We start from the raw sequence: 26,760 nt of genomic DNA on the forward strand, positions 1-26,760 counted from the left end.
TAATGGAAAAGCCGGAATTTTAAAATTGTGCTGTTCAGGCCTGGAAAAGTTTAGTAAATTCTTATAGAGAAAATATATTTTTCTAGTTTTGCTGTGCTGTAAAATAGTTCTAGATATTGCCTTTTTGTAGAGTAAAACTTGCTCACATGCCATAGTGATGTTCAGTTTTTGAGCGAATCGGATCTTTTCAGTGAATTGGCTGAAACGATCGATCTAAATGATTCATTAGCAAAATTTCATATCCATTAAAGGAATATTCCGGGTTCAGTACAAGTTCAGCTCAATGGTCAGCATTTGTGGCATAATGTTGATTACCACAAAAATACATTTCGACTCGTCCCTCCTTTTCTTTAAATAAAGCACAAATGTGTGTTCCAGTGAGACACTTACAATGGAAGTCAATGGAGTCAATCTGTAAACATTAAAATACTCACTGTTTCAAAAGTATAGACACATAAACAATATGTGCGTTAACATGATTTTGCTGTGAGAAAATTTACTAACTTACTAACCGCATCTGTTTAAAGTTATATTAAATTTTACAACTTTGTCGCCATGACGACGAAACGCCGAAACCCCTAAAACGACTGTAAAAACTGTGATTTAAACTTTCCAGCTCAAATAATACACAAGTTTTAACAAAATAATTAATGAAAGTGCTTTTATAAAAATTATAAGCATCACATTTCTGTCTTTAAATCCTCCAAACATTGACCCCATTGACTTCCATTGTAATTGTCTCACTGGAACACAGATTTGTGCTTTTGTTTAAAGAAAAGGAGGGACGAGTCGAAATGTATTTTTGTGGTAATCAACATTACGCCACAAATGCTATCGATTGACCTTAACTTGTATTGAACCCGGAATATTCCTTAAAATCACAAACAACTGGAAAGTTCATGGTAATTCGTTGGTCAAAATAACATGGAAAATTGTGTTTTCTAGGCCTGGAAAAGTCATGGAAATTTGTATAGTGAATATATATTTTTCTAGCTCTTGTGTCGAGTAAAAGTTGCTCACAAGACGTATTGTCTGATTTGTCAGTGAATCATTCTTTATCGAGGAGTTAGTCAAAACGGTTCATGGATCAGTAGGGCTGTCACGATTATAACATTATGCTGATGATTAATTGTCTCGTTAAGGGCTTTCACAATTAAGTGTCATATAAATTGTCACACGTGTGCTTCATACACCTTAAGAAGTCATTTTTACATATTTAACTTCAAATATAGAAATAATAAAAACAATAGGAATAAATTATGATTTCCTTTTAAGGCTTTAAAAACTCACGAGTGACATGAAGAATAATGTTTTAAATATCAAAATATTCCTAAATACTTAAAATATGTCTCTCTTTTTGGTCAACTTTAGTTTTGGTAAATTTTACAATTACACTTGTTTTGTGTACTCATTGGTAAAATACGCTGGCTACCACCCCTGGAGTTCGCTAGTACGAATCCCAGGGCGTGCTGAGTGACTCCAGCCAGGTCTCCTAAGCAACCAAATTGGCCCGGTTGCTAGGGAGGGTAGAGTCACATGGGGTAACCTCCTCGTGGTCGCTATAATGTGGTTTGTTCTCGGTGGGGTGCGTGGTGAATTGAGCGTGGTTGCCGCGGTGGATGGCGTGAAGCCTCCACACGCGCTATGTCTCCGTGGCAACACGCTCAACAAGCCACGTGATAAGATGCGCGGGTTGACTGTCTCAGACGCGGAGGCAACTGAGATTCGTCCTCTGCCACCCGGACTGAGGCGAATCACTATGTGACCACGAGGACTTAGAGCGCATTGGGAATTGGGCATTCCAAATTGGGAGAAAAAGGGAAAAGGAAAGGAGAGGAGAGGAAAGGACTCAGCACGCAAACTTGTGGAGCTCCAGTGCTGAGTGTCAGAGTGGAGGAGTAATGGGTCCCCAGCCTGACAGTCTGTGTCCGGTTTGTTAAAAAATCCTTAATCCATATGCATATGTAGTCACTGACACCCAGGTTGAGCAGTTTGGTTACCATTCTGCTGGGGATGATTGTATTAAATGCAGAACTAAAGTCCACAAACAGCATCCTCACAGATGTTCTCAGGTGCTCCAAATGAAGAGCTATGTCGATGGCATCATCTGTTGACCTGTTGTCTCTATATGCAAACTGGTGTTGATCCAGAGTGGGAGAAAGTATTGATTTAATGTGTCTTAGAACTAGCCTCTCAAAACACTTCATCACAGTGGAGGTGAGAGCCACAGGTCTGTAATCATTAATCAGCACGCCCTGGTATTCAAACTAGCGAACTCCAGGGGTGGTAGCCAGCATCTTTACCACTGAGCTACCCAGGCCCCCACACAAATACAATAATTAAGTTTGCAGACGACACCACTGTGGTGGGGCTAATATTAAATGGGGATGAGTCTGCCTAAAGGGAGGAGGTTGCTGAACTTTCAGAATGGTGCATCAATATCAGCCTGGCACTTAACACCTCCAAGACAAAGGAGCTCGTTATTAATTTCAGAAAACAGGAGGAGGAACCTGCCCCTCTGTACATCGGGGGAGAAATGGTGGAGAGGGTGACCACCTTTAAATTTCTGGGCACACACATCTCCCAGGACCTCACATGGACTGTAAACACAACATCTCTGGTGAAGAAGGCACAGCAGCGGCTGTACTTCCTGAGGACACTGAGGAAAACCAATCTGTCCCAGCAGTTGCTTGTGAACTTTTACCACTGCTCTGTCGAAAGCATACTAACTTACGGCATCCTGGTTTGGTATGATGGTTGCACTGTGGCTGAGAAAAAAAGCTCTGCAGGGAGTCATCAACTCAACACAGAAAATCACCGGCTCACAGTTGCCTTCACTTGAGGACATTTAAAAAACCAGATGTTTATGTCGGGCCAGAAACATAATAAAAGACTCTTCTCACCCCGGCAACCACCTCTTCACTCTGCTGCCATCTGGAAGGCGCTATCGGTCTCTTTAGACATGCACCTCCAGACTCCTGAACAGTTTTTATCCGAGTGCCATCAAAGCATTTAACTTTAATTAATAAGGAGACTACACATTATAAGTTACAGGGTTGTGCAAAAATACTACTGCTTTTTACTGATTGACTATTTATATTTTTTATAAATGTGTATATTTTTATGCCCGTTTGTCTTTATTTGTTGTATGTATGTTTTGATGTATGTGTGTACCACTGTGGAGAAGCACTACATTTCATTGTACATTTGTGCAATGACAATAAAGTGCAAACATTACCAAGCACAAAAATGACCAAACGTGTTATTATTTGAGATTTTTCATTTAGAAACAATCAATTTCCAAGTTGTAAGTTCTTTTACTACTAGCTCATTTTTACTGTGTTAGCAATCCCAAACGTACTGTACAGTACTGTAAGAATGACCCGTATATTTATGTACAATGCTGATCTCGTAAGCTTTATGTTTATGACTTTGATTAAGAGATATTATAATGTGTGCGTGTGTGTGTTTCTGCAGGTTTTGGAGGCTCAAATGAGATCAGATCTGGCTGATAAAGAGACTCTTGAGCAGAAACGAGCTCAACATGAGGAAGAAGCTCGTGAGAAATGCAAACTCATCAGTGAGCAGAAAGCCGTGAGTGTCAGAAAGTGTGATTTCATCTCAAATCAAGACTCAAACACTGTTTACACAGAAGCACAGCTCTGCGGGAGTATTCAGTGTGTTTGTGCAGATTTGAGAGTATTTGTGTAGTTTTATTTGTGTTTTGCTGACTAGATCATCCAACAGACTTTGAGGATTTTGAGTAATTATGGGAATCAACCTACAAGGCCCACCGACTGTTCTTATGCGGCTCGCGTGAGATTTATGAAATCGAACAGAATTTTGCCCGCTATTGAGAAATTATGTGAAGGAAATTTCTCCAAAAAGTAAGATCTTTGTCCCCATGTGCACTTGCAAACTGTAGTCTGGCTTTTTATGGCAGTTTTGGAGCAGTGGCTTCTTCCTTGCTGAGCAGCCTTTCAGGTTATGTCAATATAGGACTCATTTTGCTGTGGATATAGATACTTGTCTACCTGTTTCCTCCAGTATCTTCACAAGGTCCTTTGCTGTTGTTTTGGGATTGATTTGCACTTTTCGCACCAAACTACGTTCATCTCTAGGAGACAGAATGCATCTCCTTCCTGAGCGGTATGGTGGCTGTGTGGTCCCATGGTGTTTATACTTGCGTACTATTGTTTGTACAGATGAACGTGGTACCTTCAGGCGTTTTGAAATTGCTCCCAAGGATGAAACAGACTTGTGGAGGTCCACAGTTTTTTTTTCTGAGGTCTTGGGTGATTTCTTTTGATTTTCCCATGATGTCAAGCAAAGAGGCACTGAGTTTGAAGGTAGGCCTTAAAATACATCCACAGGTACACCTCCAATTCAGTACACCTCCTATAAGAAGCTAATTGGCTAATTGTCTAAAGGCTTGACATCATTTTCTGGAATTTTCCAAGCTGCTTAAAGGCACAGTTAACTTAGTGTATGTAAACTTCTGACCCACTGGAATTATGATATAGTCAGTTAAAAGTGAAACAATCTGTCTGTAAACAATTGTTGGAAAAATTACTTGTGTCATGCACAAAGTAGATGTCCTAAACGACTTGCCAAAACTATAGTTTGCTAATATTAAATCTGTGGAGTGGTTAAAAAATTAGTTTTAATGACTTCAACCTAAGTGTATGTAAACGTCTGACTTCAACTGTAGATAGATAGATTTATGTCTTCTCTGTTGAAATCTGAAATTATCTCATCATTTGACAACAGGCTGCTGAGGTCAGTAAATTTACATTTACGCATTTGTCAGATGCTTTTATCCATAGCGATTTACAGTGCACTTATTACAGGGACAATCCCCCCCGGAGCAACCAGGAGTTAAGTGTCTTGCTCAAGGACACAATGGTGGTGGCTGTGGGGATTGAACCAGCAACCATATGATTACCAGTTCAGTGCTTTAGCCCACTATGCCACCACCACTCAGTAAATGCAATAAAAATTGCATTTCTTATTTCACAACTATTTTCTCCTTGAAAGCATGAAAGAGTCATTAAGAGGAATCAGAACCGGACTCGTTAAATTCCTTACAATTCCCATCCCTACTGTTTTCCTTTCGATTTTGGGAGTGAAATGTGACCTGAACATGTTATCGTGGGATTCACCCTTCAAGCCTTTTAGCTCTTGATCTGGTTCACCTGTTAGACTTTATCTAACTAGATTACCCTCAACTGTCATCAGCTGAGCACAGACTGAATTGCCCGCTGTGTGAGTTCAGTCAGGTGGGTAACTGATGGATATGTCAAATTAATTGACGTAAAAAAAAATTTCTGGAATTATTACAGTTTTGATTTGAAGGACTTTGAATAGTTTCTTAGTTTCTATTTAAACTCAACAGGTACAGGTAGTACCGCCTCAAACCCACACCATTGGTTGGTTGACTAACACTAACTTCAATAAGTAAAAACACTCAAATTGGGCATTTTGGGGGGATTTTATGCTATTTAGATCTTATCTACCTTTTAATTTCACAGTAACATCATTAATTTGCATATGCAAATAAGCAAATTTATGTTAGCTTTACTACAGTAAAAACCTGGACTTCTATAAGTTGAAACATGAAGAAAATACGAGAATGTGTCATGTATTGGGGGCAGATTGCTGCCAAAAATTACATTAAATGACAAGTATAACAAGTAGATGGCTGCAGAGTTCCACTAATTTATTCCTGGTTGTAACAAGAATAATTAGTGTGCGTGCATCTGCATTGTGGATGTGTGTGAGGAGGAGGAGGGTGTGGCTGGGCCGTGATGATGCACGGCCAGCGCTGAATCAGCTGATCAGCGGGAGAGCGAGATAAAGGGGAGCCGGAGGCGCCAGTTCAAGAGAGAGAGAGTCAGAGAAGCACGTGGCCGCATTGCATGTGTGTTTGTTTATGTTGAGTTTCTTATTAAACTTTGTTTACTGTTCAGCCGGATCCCGCCGCCTCCTTGCCCGTTCTTATACTGTTGCAGTGGTGCCGAAACCCGGGAGGGAGGAGGGATGTGCTGTCGCAGAGTCCTCGCCCCTGCCATCCACCAGGGGAGCAGCCGCGGCCGTCTGCCTGGGGACGGAGGGGTCGCTGCCGGCCACCGAGAGCCAGAGGAACCGCTGCCGTCCGCCGAAGAAGGGGAGGAGCGGTTCCGTCCACTAGGGGCAGGAGGACTCGCTGCCGTCCGCTAGGGAGGAGCGAGCTGGCGTCCGCCAGAGGGCAGAGGAGCGGTTGAGGACTGGGCGGCAGCGCATCCGGGAGCCAGCGAGCAAGTTCTCTCTCTCTCTGTGTCTCTGCTCGCCCTTTCACTCTCCCCACGCCTCCCCTCGTCTCTCCCCCAGGTTCACAGGAGGTGGGGTGGGCCACCGGCTGACAGAACGGCCAAAAGGGCAGCGCCTCCCCTCCAGAGATGGGGGGGGGGGGTTGGTCAGACCGGTGGCTCCCCAGCCTGAATTGGGCGGGGGAGGAGTGTGACGAGGAGGAGGGCGTGGCCGGGCCGTGATGATGCACAGCCGACGCTGAGTCAGCTATTAGCGGGAGAGCGAGATATAGGGGAGCCGGAGGCGCCAGTTTGAGAGAAAGAGAGACGCACGCGGCCACGTTGCATGTGTCTGTGTTTATGTTGAGTTACTTATTTAACATTGTTTGCTGTTCAGATGGTTCCTGCCTCCTCCTTACCCGTCCTTATACTGTACAGTGTGTTATTGTGTCACCCATTAATTTGTGTGTGTTCTGCATTGTGACTGAATTATTGATTTTATTTGACAAATTCCACATAAATTGCTCTGTGTTATAGTCTTGCCCATTCATTTCCTATGGTTGGTCAGAACAACACAGGTGTCATCGAACTCATTAAATCCATTAAAAAGAAATGTGTGTGTTCTGATGGCAAATCTAGAAAAAGTAACCAAGCCTCTAGCCACTCAGATGAAGTATACAATTTCTATTAGGAACAAAATATATATCAGAAAATGACCGAACAGTGCAAAACGGTTAAAAGTATGTTTTGATTTGATTCGGTATGTGTTATCTATTTACTGTTTAATTGACAGTTGTGTATTATATCATAAATAAGTGTGTGCTGATGCTGTGTGGTTCATATATTGTGTGTTTCTCTCTTTAGACCATCAATGCCATGGACAATAAGATGAAGAGTTTGGAACAGCGGATCGCTGAACTCTCAGAGGCCAATAAACTGGCGGCAAACAGCAGCATTTACACACAGAAAAACATGTAAGAGCCCTTTAACGTGATCTTAAAGTCTTACAGTCCAGCTTAGACTAGCAGTAAATTCCAGACTGGTTTATACTTGTAAGAGTGGGTTTGGGTGCTGGTCTAGTGGCTGGACCACCATATTCTTTCAGTTCAAGTCTAGTGAAGCTGGTTGACCAAGGAAGTCTTGCTGGTTAAGTTGGTTAAGAAGCTCAGTGGGTAATCAACAGATATCTGTAGAAAAGCGTGATTGTTTAATTTGAAGATTTTAATTCAAATTTAATCAGTGCAGTCTCACTGAATTAATTGAACTCATATTTATTCAATCAATTGCTCACTTATTAGGCACATCATGATGAATAGATTTGGTGTTTGACTCAAATGCAGCGTTTGGATTAGATTAAGAATTTAATGGATGCTCTGTTAACTCCAATTTAAACCAAGCCATGTTTAAATGCTTGTTTTTGATAGGGATATGCACAAGTAATCTATTAATCAAGTGCTGTTTCAGCTTTAAATATTCGACTACTAAAAACACTACTCGAATATTTGATTGTCCTTTTTGCCTTTACCTGCTGTGGGCAACAATGGAATTGCTTTTCTTACCTACAGTTGTGGTCAAAAGTTACATACACTTGTAAAGAACATGTACTGTATATCATGGCAGTCTTGAGTTTCCAATGATTTCTACAACTCTTATTTTTCTGTGATGGAATGACTGGAACACATACGTCTTTGTCACCAAAAAACATTAATGTATTTTGGATCTTTTGTGAATTTATGATGGGTCTTCTGGAAATATGACCAAATCTGCTGGGTCAAAAATATACATACACCAATTGAATGATCAATTTTGTTGATGCAGAAAGTTGTTTTAATCCAATTTGCTTTGTGGCATGGCCTCTTAACTTCTTGTGAGTGATTATGCTTGACTACAGCTGGTGACTTCTCTGAGCCCATTTAAATAGCGCTGGTTTGATACACTCAATAGACTCAGCCACAAATGCTACAATGGATAAGAGCTCAGTATGGATCTGAAAAAGTGGATCACAAGTCAGGAATGTCACTTGGAGCCATTTCAAAGCAGTTACAGGTCCCAAGATCAAATGTGCAAACTATTTTTTGTAAGTATAAATTGCATGGCACAGTTGTGTCACTGCCACACTCAGGACGAATACACAAGCCATCACCTGCTGCTGAGAGAAAATTGGTCAGGATGGTCAAGAGTCAACCAAGAACAATCAAAAGGCAGGTCGGCGATGAATTAGAAGCTGCTGGAACACAGGTGTCAGTGTCCACAGTCAAGCGTGCTTTACATCGCCATGGGCTGAGAGCCTTTCGCACAAGAAGGAAGCCCTTGCTCTAGAAGCGGCACCTTAATGCTCAACTAAAGTTTGCTGCTGATCACATGGATGAGGAAAGTTCTGTGGTCAGATGAAACAGAAATTTAGCTATTTAGTCACAATGACCATAAATATGATTGGAGGGGAGAAGGTGAGGCCTTTAACCCGAAGAACACCATACCTACCATCAAGCATGGTCTGGGGCTGTTTTGCTGCCAGTGGAACTGGTGCTTTACAGAAAGTAAATGGAATAATGAAGAAGGAGGATTACCTCCAAATTCTTTTTTTTCTTTCTCCCCTTTTCTCTCCAATTTGGCATTTGCTAATGCGCCCTAAGTCCTCGTGGTGGCGTAGTGACTCCGGGTGGCAGAGGACGTATCTCAGTTGCCTCCGCGTCTGAGACCGTCAATTTGCGCATCTTATCACGTGGCTTGTTGAGCATGTTACCGCGGAGACCTAGTGCGTGTGGAGGCTTCACGCTATTCTCCGCGGCATCCACGCACGACTCACCATGTGCCCCACCGAGAGCGAGAACCACATTATAGTGACCACGAGGAGGTTACCCCATGTGACTCTACCCTCCCTAGCAACCGGGCCAATTTGGTTGCTTAGGAGACCTGACTGGAGTCACTCAGCACACCCTTGATTCGAACTCGTGACTCCAGGGGTGGTCGTCAGCGCCTTTACTTGCTGAGCTACCCAGGCCCTCTACCACCATAAGCCAGAAGGTTGGGTCTTGGACGCAGTTGGGTGTTCCAACAGGACAATGACCCCAAACACACATCAAAAGTGGTAAAGGAATGGCTAAATCAGGCTAGAATTAAGATTTTAGAATGGCCTTCCCAAAGTCCTGACTTAAACCCCATTGAGAACATGTGGACTGTGCTGAAGAAACAAGTCCGTGTCAGAAAGCCAATGAAGTTAGTTGAACTGCACCAATTCTATCAAGAGGAGTGGTCAAAGATTCAACCAGAAGCTTGCCAGAAGCTTGTGGATGGCTACCAAAAGCGCCTAACGGCGGTGAAAATAGCTAAGGGACATTTAACCAAATTTTAGCATTGCTGTATGTGTATTTTTGACCTAACATATTTGGTCACATTTTTAGAAGACCCCTAATAAATTCATAAAAGAACCAAAATGCATGAGTGCTTTATGTGACACAGACATGTGTTCCAATCATTTCATCACAGAAAAATAAGACTTGTAGAAATCACTGGAAACTCAAGACTGCCGTGATAAACAGTACATGTTCTTGACAAGTGTATGTAACTTTTGAACACAACTGTACATCATGTTGTTATAACTCAATGCGTTGATTGGCGCTTTGGATATATGATGTGGCTTTGACCACTCCTCTTGATAGAATTGGTGCAGTTCAACTAACTTCATTGGCTTTCTGACATGGACTTGTGTAGTGGTGGCGTAGTGGACTAAAGCACTGAACTGGTAAGCAGAAGGTTGCTGGTTCGATCCCCACAGCCACCACCATTGTGTCCTTGAGCAAGACACTTAACTCCAAGTTACTCCAGGGGGATTGTCCCTGTAATAAGGGCACTGTAAGTCGCTTTGGATAAAAGCATCTGCCAAATGCATAAATGTAAATGTAATGTGGTTAAAGGAATTGTTCACCCAAAAATAAAATTGTCAGTATTAAAAGTGATTGAATCACTTCAGTCTTGGAATGTATGTTTATATGTGTGTGCAAATGTTTTTTTAATCTAGATGTTGTTGTTTGGGCATAGTGCTAATGTTTTCACGAGAAAAATATGTAAAACTTAAATTCTTAATTTCAAATAACCGATTACTCATTTTTTTATGAGTTAGAGTACTCGACTACAAAATTACTCAAAATGCCCATCCCTAGTTTTAGATTGAACATAAAATAAAAGTGTACTCTGTACTTGCTTAATACATGTTCCTGGTCTTATTGAATGACTGACGATTCATCAGTTCATGTTATTACAAAGAAGAAAAAAATGTCTTTGTAATCTTTCATCAAAATGTAATAACTTGCTGCGACTTTGAAACAACTTTTCAGCATTTTTGGGAATAACGTACATGGATAAATTATTCACAATTAAACCAGGAACATGTTTTGTTAGGAAAGTAAATAGAGTCAATTTTGACTTTAATTAAACAAAGAAGTGCGACTGTTTCACCCAGTATGACCTCAGAACTCCTGATGTGATTTAAGCATGATATCTGTGGGTGTGTTTCTCAGGAAAGCTCAAGAGGAGATGATATCTGAACTCCGACAGCAGAAGTTTTATCTGGAGTCACAGGCAGGAAAACTGGAAGCTCAGAATGCCAAACTAGAGGAACATCTGGAGAAGATGAGCCAACAAGAGCAGACCCGGAAGAGCCGGCTTCTGGAGCTGGAGACTAGACTCAGAGAGGTGAGAGAGTACTGGCTGCGATCAGAAAAGTGTACTAGCGTACTACTCGCACTGTATCTGCAGTAGAACATTGTGTTGTGTTGTAGATGGGTCTGGAACATGAAGAGCAGAAGTTGGAGATCAAGCGTCAAGTGACGGAGCTCACACTCTCACTGCAGGAGAGAGAATCGCAGATCAGCAATCTGCAGGCTGCACGACACGCCCTAGAGAGTCAACTACAACAGGCCAAAACTGAACTAGAGGAGACGACAGCGGAAGCCGAGGAGGAGATCACAGCGCTCAGAGTGAGACAAACTCACATTCTGTGGAAAAGAACTGCATAGAAACTACTTCCTTTAACATTGTAGAACCTTGGGATAGAAATAAAAAGCTACAAACATGTCGAATATGAGTACTTTAACCTCGTGCAATCCCGAGTCCCCATGTGCGTACATTGTGTTTTGGCTTCGCTATACGCTACGCGTAATTGAATTTCATTGAAACCGACTGATCTCAGTTCAGGACACTCTGGGCTGTCAGTAAAGGTCATATGACAAAACAACATGGTGCCAATCGCAGCTGAGATTGTCTACATATGGTAAGACATATTGTCTACGTTTTTGCATTAAAACCTGTTTGTATCAAAAGAGTAACATCTCTAGTTTCATCTGATATGCCATTTTAAAAATTCCAGCGATTGCGAAACAGCACACTGTTAAACACGATGACCTCTTGCAAGGAAAATAAGTCTTGATTACCTTAGAAATCCTATATTTACTGTGCATTTTCACATTGAGAATCAGTGGATGCATCAGTTGAAGCCTAGTTTTCACGTCCACTCCTGCCAATGATCAGCTTTGCTCTAACCTACTGTATCTCTGGAGCATGCACGCCAACCGGGCTTCCCTCGATATCGCACTGCAGACCACAAATCTAATGCAACCCATTTGCATTCTAGTGAGAATTTTCTAGTTAAAAGCGCTATAGAAGAAGTCAAGCCTCTCAAACGGTGGACAGCACTGAAGAGGATCCGCCAAAATAAAGCGTTAAATAAACAGTATAATAAGGCTCATACTGTATACATAAGTAGGCTTATCAACTTTTAAAAAGGGGAGAGAAAATTTCCTTTATCTTTGGTTGTCTATATCAAGAACGAAAATTATGTCACTTGTTACATGCCCTTACATTAAATACAGTTTACGTTTTTGACTGTGTTGGGTCGCCACTTGATGTCCAATGTAAAATCAGGGTCCCGAAGCAAACCACTGGCATAGAAGATGACAGCATACATACAGTATATCGACACACACAGTAAAACAATTGGATTCACAGTAATGGTGTGTCTGTTGATTTCATTTAGGCCCACAGAGATGAAATTCAACGCAAGTTTGACGCTTTGAGAGACAGCTGCTCGGTAAGTCACAAAGTGTTTTGGTGGCTAAGATTGCATTAATTTATGACACACTGCATAGTACATACTTTTCATGTTTATTAAATGTATTTGAATTTTGACACAGTTTTTTGTGTGACAAAAAGTGATTGATACGCTGTTGTTTCAAAAGAATTGCAGCAAATGTGTGAAGTGCAAGCGTTGCATGATTTCGACTCCTATATTTGGATCAGGCTTCCTCAGGGACAGCCGGACAGGATAAAGGATTTAGAGAGAAATTATCGATTAAATCAGCTGCAGAAAGAAAGGATCTTGTACAGCTTGTGTCTTCTTCCTTTGGCTTTGAGTCTGAGTGATGCTATGAAAGAACCGATCATCAATTACTATGCTTATTATGTTTACATGCACTTAAGAAAACGGTTTATTCCAGGGTGTAACAAAGTTCTATGGAAAGGAGGAGGCGAGACCGGCTTGACAATATAAATAATCTTTTAATTAAACAAAAAGACACAAACATAAAGACATGCAGGGCAGCTACCCGTAACACTCTTTCTCTAGAACTGCCACCTCCGGTTGCCTTTATCCCTCTCGACAGCTTGATTAGCCAGATTAGGGGCCGGGCGTGTGTCACCACGGCCCGGCCCCGCCCTCCTACTTGCTACGCTCCTTCCTCCTTTCCTTCAGGCCGGGGAGCCCCTGGCATGATGTACACCTCCTTTACGGGGGGCTGCCGGCAGGACTTCCCTGCCTTCTCGGACCTGGGAGGGGGACAAGGGGAGGGAAAAACAACCCAAAAAAAAAGAGAGAGGGAAAGGCCAACACGGAGCGACAGCAGGAGAGAGAGAGAAAAAAAGAAACTTACTTGCCGGTTCTCTGATACGCCGTAGCCTGGTCCTTGGTCACTCCTCCACCTTCTAGTGGATGACAGCCGCTCCTCCCCAGGTGGATCGGAGGTAGTCCTCCAGCCCCTGGTGGACGGAACGCCCCGCCACATTTTCGGTGGACGGTAGGGGTCTTCCCCGTCCCTGGCAGCGGTTCTCCCACTCCAGGCAGTTGGCCAGGAGCCTCTCTCCGCTCACGGTCGGCGGTCCTCTCTTGACCCTGCCACGTTTTAGCGGCCGGCAGGGGTCTCCTCCACCCCTGGCAGCGGCCCTGACCGTTCCAGGTGGCCGGCTTAGAGCCCCTCCTCCCCTCGCAGTCGGCGGCCGTTCCTCCACTCTCAGGCGGCCAGGATGGCCGCGGCTGCTCCGTTGGGGTGGATGATAGTGGCGAGGACACTACTACGGTACATCCCTTCTCCTTCCCAGATTTCAGCACCAGTGTAACAAAGTTCAGTGGAAAGGAGGAGGCAAGAACTGGCTTGACAATATAAATAATCTTTTAATAAAACAAAAAGACACAAACATAAACACATGCAGGGCAGCTGCCTGTAACTCCCTCTCTCTAGAACTGTCACCTCAGGCGGCCTTTATCCCTCTCGATGGCTTGATTAGCCTAATTAGGGGCCAGGCGTGCATCATCACGGCCCGGCCCAGCCCCAACCCTCCTACTTGCCACACAGTGTTTTTGCAGAAAGCGGCATTCTGAAACGTCATGTAAACTAGAACGCCGGTTTCCTCGCGCCGTTTAAGTGATTCACAGAAAGCGGTTTAACACACCCAGGTTTCTCCTATAGAACATGGCTTTATGTGGTTATATAAACATATAAGCGGCGTTCTAACTGTTTTTTGAGGAGTGTGCATGTGTGTAAACAGACCGGATAAAAAATGTCATAGGATGGAGCCCGACAACATTTCAACACAGCAGAGAGAATTCAACATTTCAGGGAGTACAGTGGGGAAAATCACATACACTATAAACTATATCCATTTATACACACCAATGTAAAATATCGACTATCCCTCACGTTCACGTATATGTGCTCGTACATTGGGGGAATCCCGGAAGTTTGACGGAAGAGGGAAACCCCGCTATTGCAGTGCAATTCCGCTGCAGGTCACGATGGAAAGTGAAGGAAACAAACACAGCAACAACTCTGGAATATCTGGAAGTAAAGCGAAGAAATTTGCGAAGTCTTCCTCGGATGTCATGTTTGGTATTTACACAAGCGTCGTGGGGAAATGATGTTGCTGTGGAGAAAGCTGCTTATTTAATGAGCTGCATGTTTATGGGAGTAAAGAGTACGCCGCTTATGCGAAGCATGTAAACGGGAACACCACTTTCTTGCAATAAGCCGCTTTCTGGTGTCCATGTAAACGTAGTCACTGCCTCATTTACCCCAAACCACGGACCCCAGATCAGTCTGCATCATCACCTCGTCATGTGACTCTGTGTTCACTCTGACCTCAGACACGACTTGATACAGGGTTTACAATGCATTTCTGTTTTGAAACTCATTTCTGCAATTAATTCAGCTTGACATCAAGTCATTTGTTTTTGTAGCTTCTTTGAATATACTGTGGATATCAATCTGATTCTCTTAACGGCAGAATATTCTAGAGTCATGCTGATGGTTGACTGACACCAATGAATGCGATGATTATATGTATAATGTCTGATTAGCATAATCATAAATATTGACAGGGCAATTAGTGCCTCAGTGAAGACCGTTAACTGATGAAGATGATGTTGATGTGACAGGTGATTACAGACCTGGAGGAGCAGTTAACTCAGCTGACGCATGAGAACGCCGAACTCAACCGCCAGAACTTCTACCTGTCCAAACAGCTGGACGAGATGACGGTGGAAAACGAGGAGCGACTGCAGCTCTCTCAGGATGTGGACCGTCTGCGCAGAGAGGTCGCAGACAGAGAGATGCACCTGAACAACCAGAAACAGGTCATTTTTACACATCCAAATTTAAGTGGGCCACAGCTTGAAGCGAGTTTGTTTGGAGCGTTCACGTTTAAGTCAGAATTCTTGCGAACCGCTCTGAGATCCCTGTAATGAACCAACTCTCATGTAATGATGATCAGTGTCTGTTCCTCTGCAGAACATTGAGACTCTGAAGACCACGTGCAGTATGCTGGAGGAGCAGGTGGTGGAACTGGAGAGTCTGAACGACGAGCTGCTGGAGAAAGAGAGACAGTGGGAGAACTGGAGGTCTGCTCTGGAGGATGAGAAGAACCAGGCCGAACGCAGAACCCGAGACATGCAGAGACTCCTGGACAACGAGAAACAGAACAGGTGACGCACTCAAAACGCACTGAACAGGTAAAACACACAAATAGGGTTCCTGTTGCACAACTGGTAGAGCAACGGCAAGATCATGGGTTCGATTCCCAGGGAACACGTAAACTGATAAAATGTACACATTGAATGCACTGTAAAGGCCTCTGCTTACAGCCTACGAAATCGAAAAACGAAAAGGTGTGACATCATTTAGAACAAAATTTGGCCAAAACGAAGGTGTTTTTGAGTTCGTTTCAGTGGTTTGTAACAACTCGCCAGACCAACCTTTCAGGAAAACTTCTTACCGGCTACTAAACACCTTACTGCCATTGGTCCACGTCATCAGTAGGTGTGTCCTGGAGTTCCACCTACATTGAGGCCCATTCAGTCAGTTAAGATCAGTCAACATGAACACACTGGTGTGCACCATTGTTAGCGAGCTTGTGCAAACTTACCGATATCTGTACGATCGTTGGCGTAGAGACATTTTCAAAGAACATCCAATCCGATTTTTATTTATTTATTTTTTCTCCACAATTTCGATGCCCAATTCCTAATGCGCTGTAAGTCCTCGTGGTGGCGTAGTGACTCTGAGACAGTCAATCCACACATCTTATCACGTGGCTTGTTGGGCGCGTTACCGCGGAGACGTAGCGCGTGTGGAGGCTTCGCGCTATTCTCTGCGGAATCCACGCACAACTCACCACGCGCCCCTCCGAGAGCGAGAACCACATTATAGCGACCACGAGGAGGTTACCCTGTGTGGCTCTACCCTCCCTAGCAACCGGGCCAATTTGGTTGCTTAGGAGACCTGGCTGGAGTCACTCAGCACGCCCTGGATTCGAACTCGTGACTCCAGGGATGGTAGTCAGCGTCAATACTTGCTGAGCTACCCAGGCCCCCAGGGTCACAAATATTAAGCATTACAATGTTATAGTACCAGATATTATAATGCTACATATATAGAACTACTACAACATTTTACTTTTATAATCTAGCATACTTATGGCTTATCAGATGTTTGTGTTCCACATGGAAATGATATGGGCAATCAATAGAGAGCCAGATAGACCAAATTAAAAAGAAAAGTATCAAATGTTTACCCGCAAGTTAATTCTCCGTGGCCAATTGTAGGCTAATTGGGCTAATCGTCTTATGCGTTTTCCCACCCCCCTTTAATTGGAAATAACCAGACCTGATCATCAGGGCTCCCTGATCTTAATTATCAATTAAAGATTTAATTTGGGTATGGAAAAACAGGAATTGCAATATGGCCTAAAGTAATTATTAAACTGCAAAAGGCAATGATTTATTTAAATTAGGACTGTCAATAGATTAAAATTTTTAATCAGATTTATTGCATGGTATGCTGATTAAATAATCAAATTAATCGCAATTAATCACATATACTGTATGTACAGCATATTTGCTGAGAAAGCCCCTCAAATACCCATAATTCAATATATAATGATTTATTAATATTTAAATAATTATAACACTGGGCCCAGATGTTTAAAGTGCCTCTCTGGTTTTAGGTTACGAGCGGATCAGCGCAGTACTGAGTCTCGACAGGCAGTCGAACTGGCCGTGAGGGAACACAAAGCTGAGATTGTGGCTTTACAACAGGCTCTGAAAGAGCAGAGACTCAAAGCTGAGAGCCTGTCTGATACTGTGAGTCACACACACACACACACACACACACTCTCTCACACACACACACTCCCTCTCTCACACACACACACTCTCACACACACACACTCCCTCTCTCACACACACACACACACACACACACTCAAACACACACACACACACACTCTCACACACACACACACACACTCTCACACACACACACACTCCCTCTCTCACACACACACACTCTCACACACACACACTCCCTCTCTCACACACACACACACACACACACTCAAACACACACACACACACTCTCACACACACACACACACACTCTCACACACACACACACTCCCTCTCTCACACACACACACTCTCACACACACACACTTCCTCTCTCACACACTCTCACACACTCCCTCTCTCTCACACACACACACACACACATGGTGGTATTTGTGGTTTATATGGACATAGACATAATGATTTTTATACTGTACGAACTATAGATTCTATCCCCTAACCCTACCCCTAAACCTAACCCTCACAAAAAACTTTCTGCATTTTTATATTTTCAGTAAAACATCATTTAGTATGTTTTTTAAGTGATTTGAATTATGGGGACACTAGAAATGTCCTCATAAACCACATTTATAGCATAATACCCTTGTAATTACCAGTTTATAACCTAAAAAAAAGTCCTCGTAAACCATTTAAACCTGCACACACACACACACACGCACGCACACGCACACTCTCTCACACACACTCACTCACTCACAAACTTCACACGCACACTCTCTCCACGCACACTCTCTCTCACACACACACACACACACACACACTCGCACATGCACACTCTCACACACACTCACACACGCACACCCTCACACACACACTCTCTCACACACCCTCACACACACACACTTACACACACCCTCACACATACAGACACACACACACACATGCACACACACTCACACACACTCGCACACTCTCACACACACTCACACGCACACGCACACCCTCACACACACACACACACTCTCTCACACACCCTCACACACACACACTTTCTCTCACACACACACACTTACACACACCCTCACACATACAGACACACACACACACACACACACACACACACACACACACATGCACACACACTCACACACACACACACACTCGCACACGCACACTCTCACACACACACACACACTCTCTCTCACACACACACACACACACTTACACACACCCTCACACATACAGACACACGCACACACACTCACACACACACATAAACACACTCACACGCACACACATAAACACACTCACGCGCACACACTCACACACGCACACTCTCACACACACTCACACACCCACACTCACGCACACCCTCACACACACTCACACACACACACCCTCACACTCACGCACTCTCACACACGCACACTCTCTCACACGCACACCCACACACACACACCCACACTCACGCACACTCTCACACACACACACTCAGACACACCCTCAGACACACACACACTCTCACACTCACACACACACACATACACACACAGAGTCGACTCATTTTGTCCTGGTTTGGCCCAGCAGTCCTTCTGTGATATTAATATTCATGCCAATATGGAATTTAACAAGCCGCGATTAACTGCTGCAGCTTGATGGAGATTAATTAAACACACTAACACACCACTGAACATTTGCTGAAGATTGTGAAGAACAACACCCTTCTGTTCCACAATCGTGGTGGTGTTGTGTGATATGTGTTTGTTTATGTATTGTGTTTTATGTGTGTTGTGTTGATGTTTTCAGCTGAATGATCTAGAGAAGAAACACGCAATGTTGGAGATGAACGCACGCAGTCTTCAGCAGAAACTCGAGACGGAGAGAGAACTCAAACAGAGACTGATGGAGGAGGTGTGACACGCACATTTCAATTCTTTATTTGACTCAATGAGACAAAGGGTTCTGTTTTCGTGAGTGCGCAAAACGCAGCGCTGTGCGCAACGACCGTGCGCTACGTCTTACCCAATTTTCGTGAGAGCGCTTATTCTAAGTGCAATTTTCATAGCAGCGCAAAGCGCAAGTGGGCGTGTGCGGGAGTGTTTGCACTATCTGTGGGTGTATGTTCGCAAACTGTGGGCGCATGACTTTAAGAAAGTTTAGTTTGGTTTTCTGCCTCATTGTTCAAAATTGCACTTGTCTATATAAGCCAAATACATTTATTGTGGTTCTTCATCAGTTACGATATATTATGCATATTGTGGAATATTTGGAGAATACAAAAGCGGTACTGTACTGCGCCTTGACTCGCGATCATTATTTGTCCTTAACGTGTAACACGCCATTAAGTGTTTAATTCTGTGAGCCTGCTTGGTTTTAAAGATCAGATTTATCTGCCTGTTTAGATGACAGATTTTATTTATATTTCAATTATTGGTTCAGTAAGTGTTCCCGTGATGATACACAAATATATTATGCATAATCACAAGTTTGTGTTAGTTTGCATAAATTCAGACATGATATAATGCTTTATTCATCTTAGCTCAATAATTAACGTAACAACAGTATTATTATCGTTTTTATTATGAACCGAACCTCCCTGTACTCCATAAATATTAAGAATGATCGGAGAAGATTTTGAGTCTTCTTATAATTATGCATTCTTGTGTTCGACACAATGTATCATGCATTTATTTCTTATCCACAATTAAGCTTTTGAACCAGTGAATGAAACCTAAACATTTCTTTCTTTCTTTCTGTAAAGTGTTAATCATCCCACCATTTATATTTTGGTGTTTAGCATATTTCGGAGAATAATGATGAATACCAAATAATTTTATGACTAATTATTAAGCCTAATATTTTGACTGCTCCTATGAATGTCTGTGCACGTTCCTGGCTTTGAAGAAGTTTGTTCGTTCACAGAACATCAAGTGCTTCAAACGAGCGACAAACATGCCTGCTGTCATGTTCGCCACAGCTCTGGTCAAGCTCAGGCACTTGAAAGAATAATTGTTTTATATACATACAGGAAAAAGCCCTAAAATAATATAAAGGACCGTGTGTATGTGTGTTTCAGCAAGGGAAACTTCAGCAGCAGATGGACCTACAGAAGACTCACATCTTCAGATTGACGCAGGGACTGCAGGACGCGCTGGACCAGACCGATATGCTCAAGACTGAGAGAACCGACCTCGAGTACCAGCTCGAGAACATACAGGTACACACACACACACACACACACACACACAGTCAGCTCAGTATAGTGTGTGAAGCTGCAGCAGAGATGAGCGAGTTTTTGCTGAGCTCAGTGAGTGTCGTGTGTGAATAGGTGTATAATTATCCCCGGCCTTTCATTCTCACACACACACACACACACACACACACACTGACGGCTCCCATTCACTCAACACACACGATTAATTGGCTATTATCCTCACTGTCTGTTTAAAAACCATCACACGCCTACACACACACACACACACACACACACACACCGTACGCACAAAACTACAGAAAGAGGGTCAAACTGAAAATGTTGGATGCTTATTTCATCCCATACATGGTGAAACTAAAAACAAATGTTATTTTTGTTTCAGTTTTGCAAAAAACATTAATTAAAGAGATGAAACAGTATTTGTAACACATTTAACTTCTGCAGTGTAACATTTCTGAGTGAAACAGATCCAGCAGGATTCAGTTGGATCATGAAAAGTTTGCTGTGATATTATTGGTTGGTATTATTTTTCCCCGCCCCCATAGCCTTGATGACATCAGCGGAGAAGAAGAGTTATTACACTTAGATAAAAGACTATGAAAACACACATAGTTTTCTTTAGTATAACATGCACCGGTGAATCGTCGGTCACAATAAGACCAGAAATGTGTCTCAGGAAGACCAGCAAGTAAATAAGGGAGTTTTGAGGAATCACACCGTGACTTTTTGAAAAGATTTTGGTTATTTAAAAGTGATGATGACATTAGAACACTATAACTCATCTTGATCTTAATTTTCACAGTTTTCCCCTCTCCTTCCCTCTGTTGTTTTGTCTGCTCTCTCATCAGGCCGTGTACTCTCACGAGAAAGTGAAAATGGAGGGAACCATCTCACAACAGACCAAACTCATCGACTTCCTGCAGGCCAAGATGGACCAACCCACCAAGAAGAAGAAGGTAAGACTGGAAAAGAGAGTAAACAAAGAGCTGAATAGATTTGAAATCTTGATTTTCCTCACTAATGTTGTGTACTCATGCATAGTATATCTGTGATCATATCAGTATCTGTCAGCGTTTGCATTTAATAAAACGCTAACAGTTTTTTAAGTATACAATTTTTTTTACATATCAGGATTTTTTTCCTCCCAATTTGGAATGCCCAATTCCCAATGCTCTCTAAGTCCTCGTGGTGGTGTAGTGACTCGCCTCAACGCGGGTGGTGGAGGATGAATCTCAGTTGCCGTCTGAGACCGTCAATCCGCGCATCTTATCACGTGGCTTGTTGAGTGCGTTGCCACGGAGACATAGTGCATGTGGAGGCTTCATGTTATTCTCCGCGGCATCCACGCACAACTCACCACGAGCCCCACCGAGAGCAAACCACATTATAGCGACCACGAGGAGGTTACCCCATGTGACTCCACCCTCCCTAGCAACAGGGCCAATTTGGTTGCTTAGGAGACCTGGCTGGAGTCACTCAGCACGCCCTGGATTCGAACTCACGACTCCAGGTGTGTTAGTCATCATCAATACTCGCTGAGCAACCCAGGTCCCACATATCAGGTTTTTAAAGTTCTAAACAGTTATTCATTTTTTCTACTGTAAAGTTTGATGTTTTAATATCTGATTTCTGTTTTATTGAACTAGATAAATTTTCCGATGTAAAAACAAAGTATTTTTATCTGAGCGGTACAAGACTTGGTGAATTTTCCTCCACTTGCTATCTGAACACACACAAAAAAAATTGGACTTGATTTGTTAAGTGTGAGTGGTCGTAAAAAAAAAAAAAAAAAAAGCAGCGACAGCTTTGCTGTTCACGGTCAAAATTGACCGACCATAGGAAATGAATAGGAAAGACAAAAAAAAAAAACTGTGCATTTGTTTATTTGTTAAATACAATATATAAATCAGCCACAATGCAGAACACACACACACACATACAAATGAACTGGTGAGACTATAACACAGAGCAATTATTTTGTTATTTTGTCAAATGAAATCTAAAAATCACACCCACAATGCAGAACACCACACACAAATGCACGCACACACACACACACACACACACACACACACACATGCAAACAAAGAACAAAGTCTTCTGTTTCACACACTAATTGAATTTTCTGCAGTTTCTGTTTATCACTGTAAAAAAAAAAAAAAATCATTATTCTTATTACATAATGAATATGTTTTTACATTTTGATGTTTTAAATAAATTATTGGTAGCTAAATTATTATTTTATGTTTTCTCTTTGTAACACCAGGTCAGGTTTGACTGTAAGCATAATGTGACATTATTGCAAAACCTGACACTTCAAAGCAATTTTATTTTTTTTGCCAGAAAGCCAGAAAAACACTCCAATCAGTGCAATCGAAGCAGGCTTGTAGTTCCCGCTCTGCTTCATTGGTCCATCTCTTTACAGTCCTTACTACAGGCTTGGTTGATTTTAATTTCTGCCTGTAAGATTAGGACAGCACATCTTCTTTAACGTTGTTACATCTGTACACCAACTTTCACTGTTCCACCGCCTCTCGTTTTCCCCGTTAACTCCGCGATGTAATCTGCTCTGAACAGCTGAAAGCCCGGAAGATGTAACGCGCTGTCCGGAATGGCTTCACTCAGCCAGGTTTCTGTGAAGCAGAAGGCAGCAGAGGTTGAAAAGTCTTGTTTGTGTGGGTGAGGAGATGTAGTTCGTCCGTTTTGTTAGGACGAGAGCAGAGATTCGCAAGATGAATGCTCAGCAGCGTTATTCGAAATCCCCGCCGACGGAGTTTGACCAGCGCACCGGCTCGTCTCCCTCGCCTGCGTCTCCTGAACAACAAAGCCGCGCCTCCGACTAAAATGTCCAGCAAATGTCTGAATATTCAAAAACCGGGAAAAGTTGTCTGGTATATGCTGTCGAATGTTCAGCAGTTCGTCTCTGGTAAAACTGACTGGAAAAAGATTACTAAACACAGGACAAACAAACAAAAACAACAAAACAATAGGAGCGCTCCACACCGAGGCGGCCATCCGCGGCGCTATCATGATGAGGTTTAACACCAGATGGCAGCAGTCTGCCCCAATACATGACACATTCCCATATTTTCTTCTTATTTATATGTAAATAAGAAACATAAAATCCCCAAAGAAGTGCATAATTGTATTGTTTTCACTTCAGGGAAGAAGAAATGCCATCGTTTCTTAAAAAAAAAAAAGATAGTTAGACCTGTTCTGTGTCCGGTCAAAAATGACCGCGAGAAGCAAAGCGCCCCTGTTTGATCAGAATTGGTGGGTTAATACAATAAATAACAGTTAAACACTATACATTTATAGCATTGGCCGTCATGTCCCTTTGGAATACTCTATTTTGATTATTCATTCACATCATTCCGTGGTCAGATATTTGTGTAAGATGAAGATTTATCTTTATAACTGACTGTTGTCCCTGCGCTAGTTTCATGTTTCTCGTATCACTTGGCACTCCCAATATTTCATGTCCATGTATTTATTTATTATGGTAAGTAGCCGTGTGATTAGTGAGATAATATACGATCAGCCGGTCATTACTATACAATAAACCTCTTCAGAACGATGCATTATTTTGAGATAATGACCAGCTGACTGTACATCATCTCTTCCTTATCAGCTACTTATGTATTGACCCAATTTACAGTATTATTATTTATTGTATCAACTCAAAAACTGTCCGTCTGTCAAAGGGTATATTTGGGCGTCGTCGCGAGGAGGTGGGCGTTACAGCTAACGGTGCAACAGCGATGTCGTCTCAGCCCGTCGTGCCCATACCGTACAGCGACATGAAAGTGGCTCTGGAGAAAGAGAGAACGCGCTGTTCTGAGCTGGAGGAGGCGCTGCAGAAGATGAGGATCGAGCTGCGCACGCTACGAGAAGAAGGTGAGACACGTTAGCTTGTCCTGTGTGAATGTGTGTATATTGCTAATTGTGTACCTTTCGCCTCCCAGGTGTCCCTAATTCCCTAATTCTCATTTGGTAAAATGGGGAAAGTATTGAGACAATTAATTGAAATGATCCAGCTTACTGTAATTTTAATTTCACAAATAAAAGCAATCAGAAGAGGAGGAACTGCAATCAAAAGGGAGCTGTTGTCCTTCTGATAGGACTGTAATATCGGTCCTGATGTTGCGCCTATCGCAGGTTGCCACCGGTTCCAACCCGAAAGCGAATCCTCATGGCCCTGTTCAAGCTGGCACCTGCACCAAGTATTGGGGGAAACTTTCAGTCTTAGTATAAGGAGCATCCATCGATGTGTATCTGCTGTGTGCACAACTATTAAAGACACATTGATGCGGTGTAATATCAGGGTTTACATATATGATACATTCCTGATATTCAATAGGATATTTTTGAACAATCATCTAAAGCATCGCCATCACAACTGCATAATGTCCCGCATATTTGTCCCGCAACTTTTAATGACCAACTGAACTTGATTATCGTCTAAAATACATTTTACTGTCATAATGCAATTTACATTTTCTGAAGAAGCTCAGCAAATGTGATCCGAGGTAAAGAGGGTTAGATTTAAAATATTTAAACGTTTTAAAATGTTCAAAAGCTCATTTTCTGAAAACGAACTCAGCATTGGACAAATAGTTCTGACTTTTTTGATCTACAGAACAGGGTACGGCTAATTTAAGTTTGTGTAAAGAAATGGCAATTATATAGGCCTAACAATAAAATTGATTCTTTTGGTGATTTATTTAATTTAATACAGGGAATTTTGCTGGCATTCTTTCAAAAGTAAGCTAAACAATTATTTTATAGAATTGGGCTATATGTTAGTGTTCCAGAAAAGCACACTGAAGCTTTTCTCCTAGTATTGTGTATTTATTTTTAATTTAAAACATCTCTGTGCACAGAAATGATGTTTTTTTGTATTGTGGGCTAATTCCGTGACTGCCGTCTATTATTTTGAATGGTGTGGAAAAGCAACCTTATTAAATAAACAGATGTCTACCGCGATGGTAAATTAATCACAAAGAGTGGCCATTCATTTGTTCTCCTTGCACTTGTTGATGACCGGTGCATGATACGAGATATTTGTGTTGGCACTCCTGGAAGTGTCATGACGCAGATGTGTTTGCAGCATCGGATCTGTATGCCGTAATCAATAACAGTGCGAGTAATACTTCTCATACATAAAGTGGCTTTCAAGGATGTATTCCATGTCATCATGATTAACACAGGCTAACGAATGGGGTAAATTCTGTCATGTGACATTATATTTTTGCATTAATGCCAATTTTCTTGACATAGAGTTTCCAAACCAGTTTTTCCACAACATTTGAAGTATCGACATAGAGTTTATGCATTGGAGTTAAACGGAAAAATATTATGTCGACACTTGTGAAATTTTAGCAATAATTTGCATTTCCATCAGCTTTATCGGTAAACGTTTTGATGCGCTACACCTTTTGTCGTGAAAAATTATATGTTCAAAAAAGGAGTACAAAACCTGTCATGATTACTAAAAAAGAAGTTGATAAAAATATCTAATGCAATATCTTATGATAATACATGCAATATTAGTGATTTATAAACAATCTTAGTGAGCCGGTCATTTTTGACCGGGAACCCAAAATGTGTTAGCACAAAATAAAATCCAATCTCAAAAGAACGATTTATGTAGATTTAACACTCAGATAGTAACTTGTTTACTGAATATAAAAATTTAAAAAAGAAATAAGTGCTTTAAATTTAGAAATTAAAATTTAAAGCTTTACATTTCTGCTTAAAATGTTTTGTCTTCTGTGAAATTTTTTTATTCCGCTGACACCCTAGAAAAGTCGGTCCAGAATCAATTTTAACGTTTTTATTAAAATCGGATCTTACACATCTTATATGCCGGTAGAATTTGAGTTTTTACCTGTTTTTATATTTTAACCTAGATTGTGCCATGAAAATAATCAAAACCCTTGTTACACTTGCCCCATAGACTTGCATTGTTTGTGTATTAGTAGTGTACAAAACATTTTTTCTTTGGTAATCGATATTCCACAAGTGTTTTAAACAGAGCGCAGTAGACGTTGTTTGACAGTTGGGTCTTGTTTAGGATCATCTCTTACTCTCTCTCTCTCTCAGCAGTGCATTTTAAAGCGCAGGAGCACGTGGCACCACCCACACCGGCGTCGGCACGTCAGCAGATCCTCATGTCTGCGATCGTGAAATCTCCAGAGCGACAGCCGAACCCCAGCAGTCTGCTGAACCCGTCCAGCTCGGCCCGACGCAAAGAGAACTCGACGCCGGAGGGTCAGTATGGTACCACTCACATACACACACACACACACACACTAATATATTGGGGCACCACTACATTTAATAGGTTCATTTTAGGTCAGTAGTTTCTA

At 42.1% G+C, this 26,760-nt stretch overlaps 1 protein-coding gene across 1 annotated transcript in view; it reads left to right on the forward strand.

Moving 5' to 3' along the window:
• The window catches only part of LOC127433126 (citron rho-interacting kinase-like), a 154,815-nt gene that overhangs the window by 97,089 nt on the left and 30,966 nt on the right, over window positions 1-26,760 (forward strand). The window contains exons 20-32 of the mRNA XM_051684799.1: window positions 3,478-3,594; window positions 7,152-7,261; window positions 10,805-10,979; window positions 11,066-11,263; window positions 12,319-12,372; window positions 14,989-15,186; window positions 15,341-15,534; window positions 17,055-17,190; window positions 18,982-19,086; window positions 20,252-20,392; window positions 21,238-21,345; window positions 24,094-24,286; window positions 26,495-26,662. Of these exons, the coding sequence (XP_051540759.1) occupies window positions 3,478-3,594; window positions 7,152-7,261; window positions 10,805-10,979; window positions 11,066-11,263; window positions 12,319-12,372; window positions 14,989-15,186; window positions 15,341-15,534; window positions 17,055-17,190; window positions 18,982-19,086; window positions 20,252-20,392; window positions 21,238-21,345; window positions 24,094-24,286; window positions 26,495-26,662 (1,897 nt within the window). The remainder of the gene's footprint in view (window positions 1-3,477; window positions 3,595-7,151; window positions 7,262-10,804; window positions 10,980-11,065; window positions 11,264-12,318; window positions 12,373-14,988; window positions 15,187-15,340; window positions 15,535-17,054; window positions 17,191-18,981; window positions 19,087-20,251; window positions 20,393-21,237; window positions 21,346-24,093; window positions 24,287-26,494; window positions 26,663-26,760) is intronic.

The sequence above is a fragment of the Myxocyprinus asiaticus genome, chromosome 4 (genome assembly GCF_019703515.2).
Source record: "Myxocyprinus asiaticus isolate MX2 ecotype Aquarium Trade chromosome 4, UBuf_Myxa_2, whole genome shotgun sequence".
NCBI classification, from domain to species: Eukaryota; Metazoa; Chordata; class Actinopteri; order Cypriniformes; family Catostomidae; genus Myxocyprinus; species Myxocyprinus asiaticus.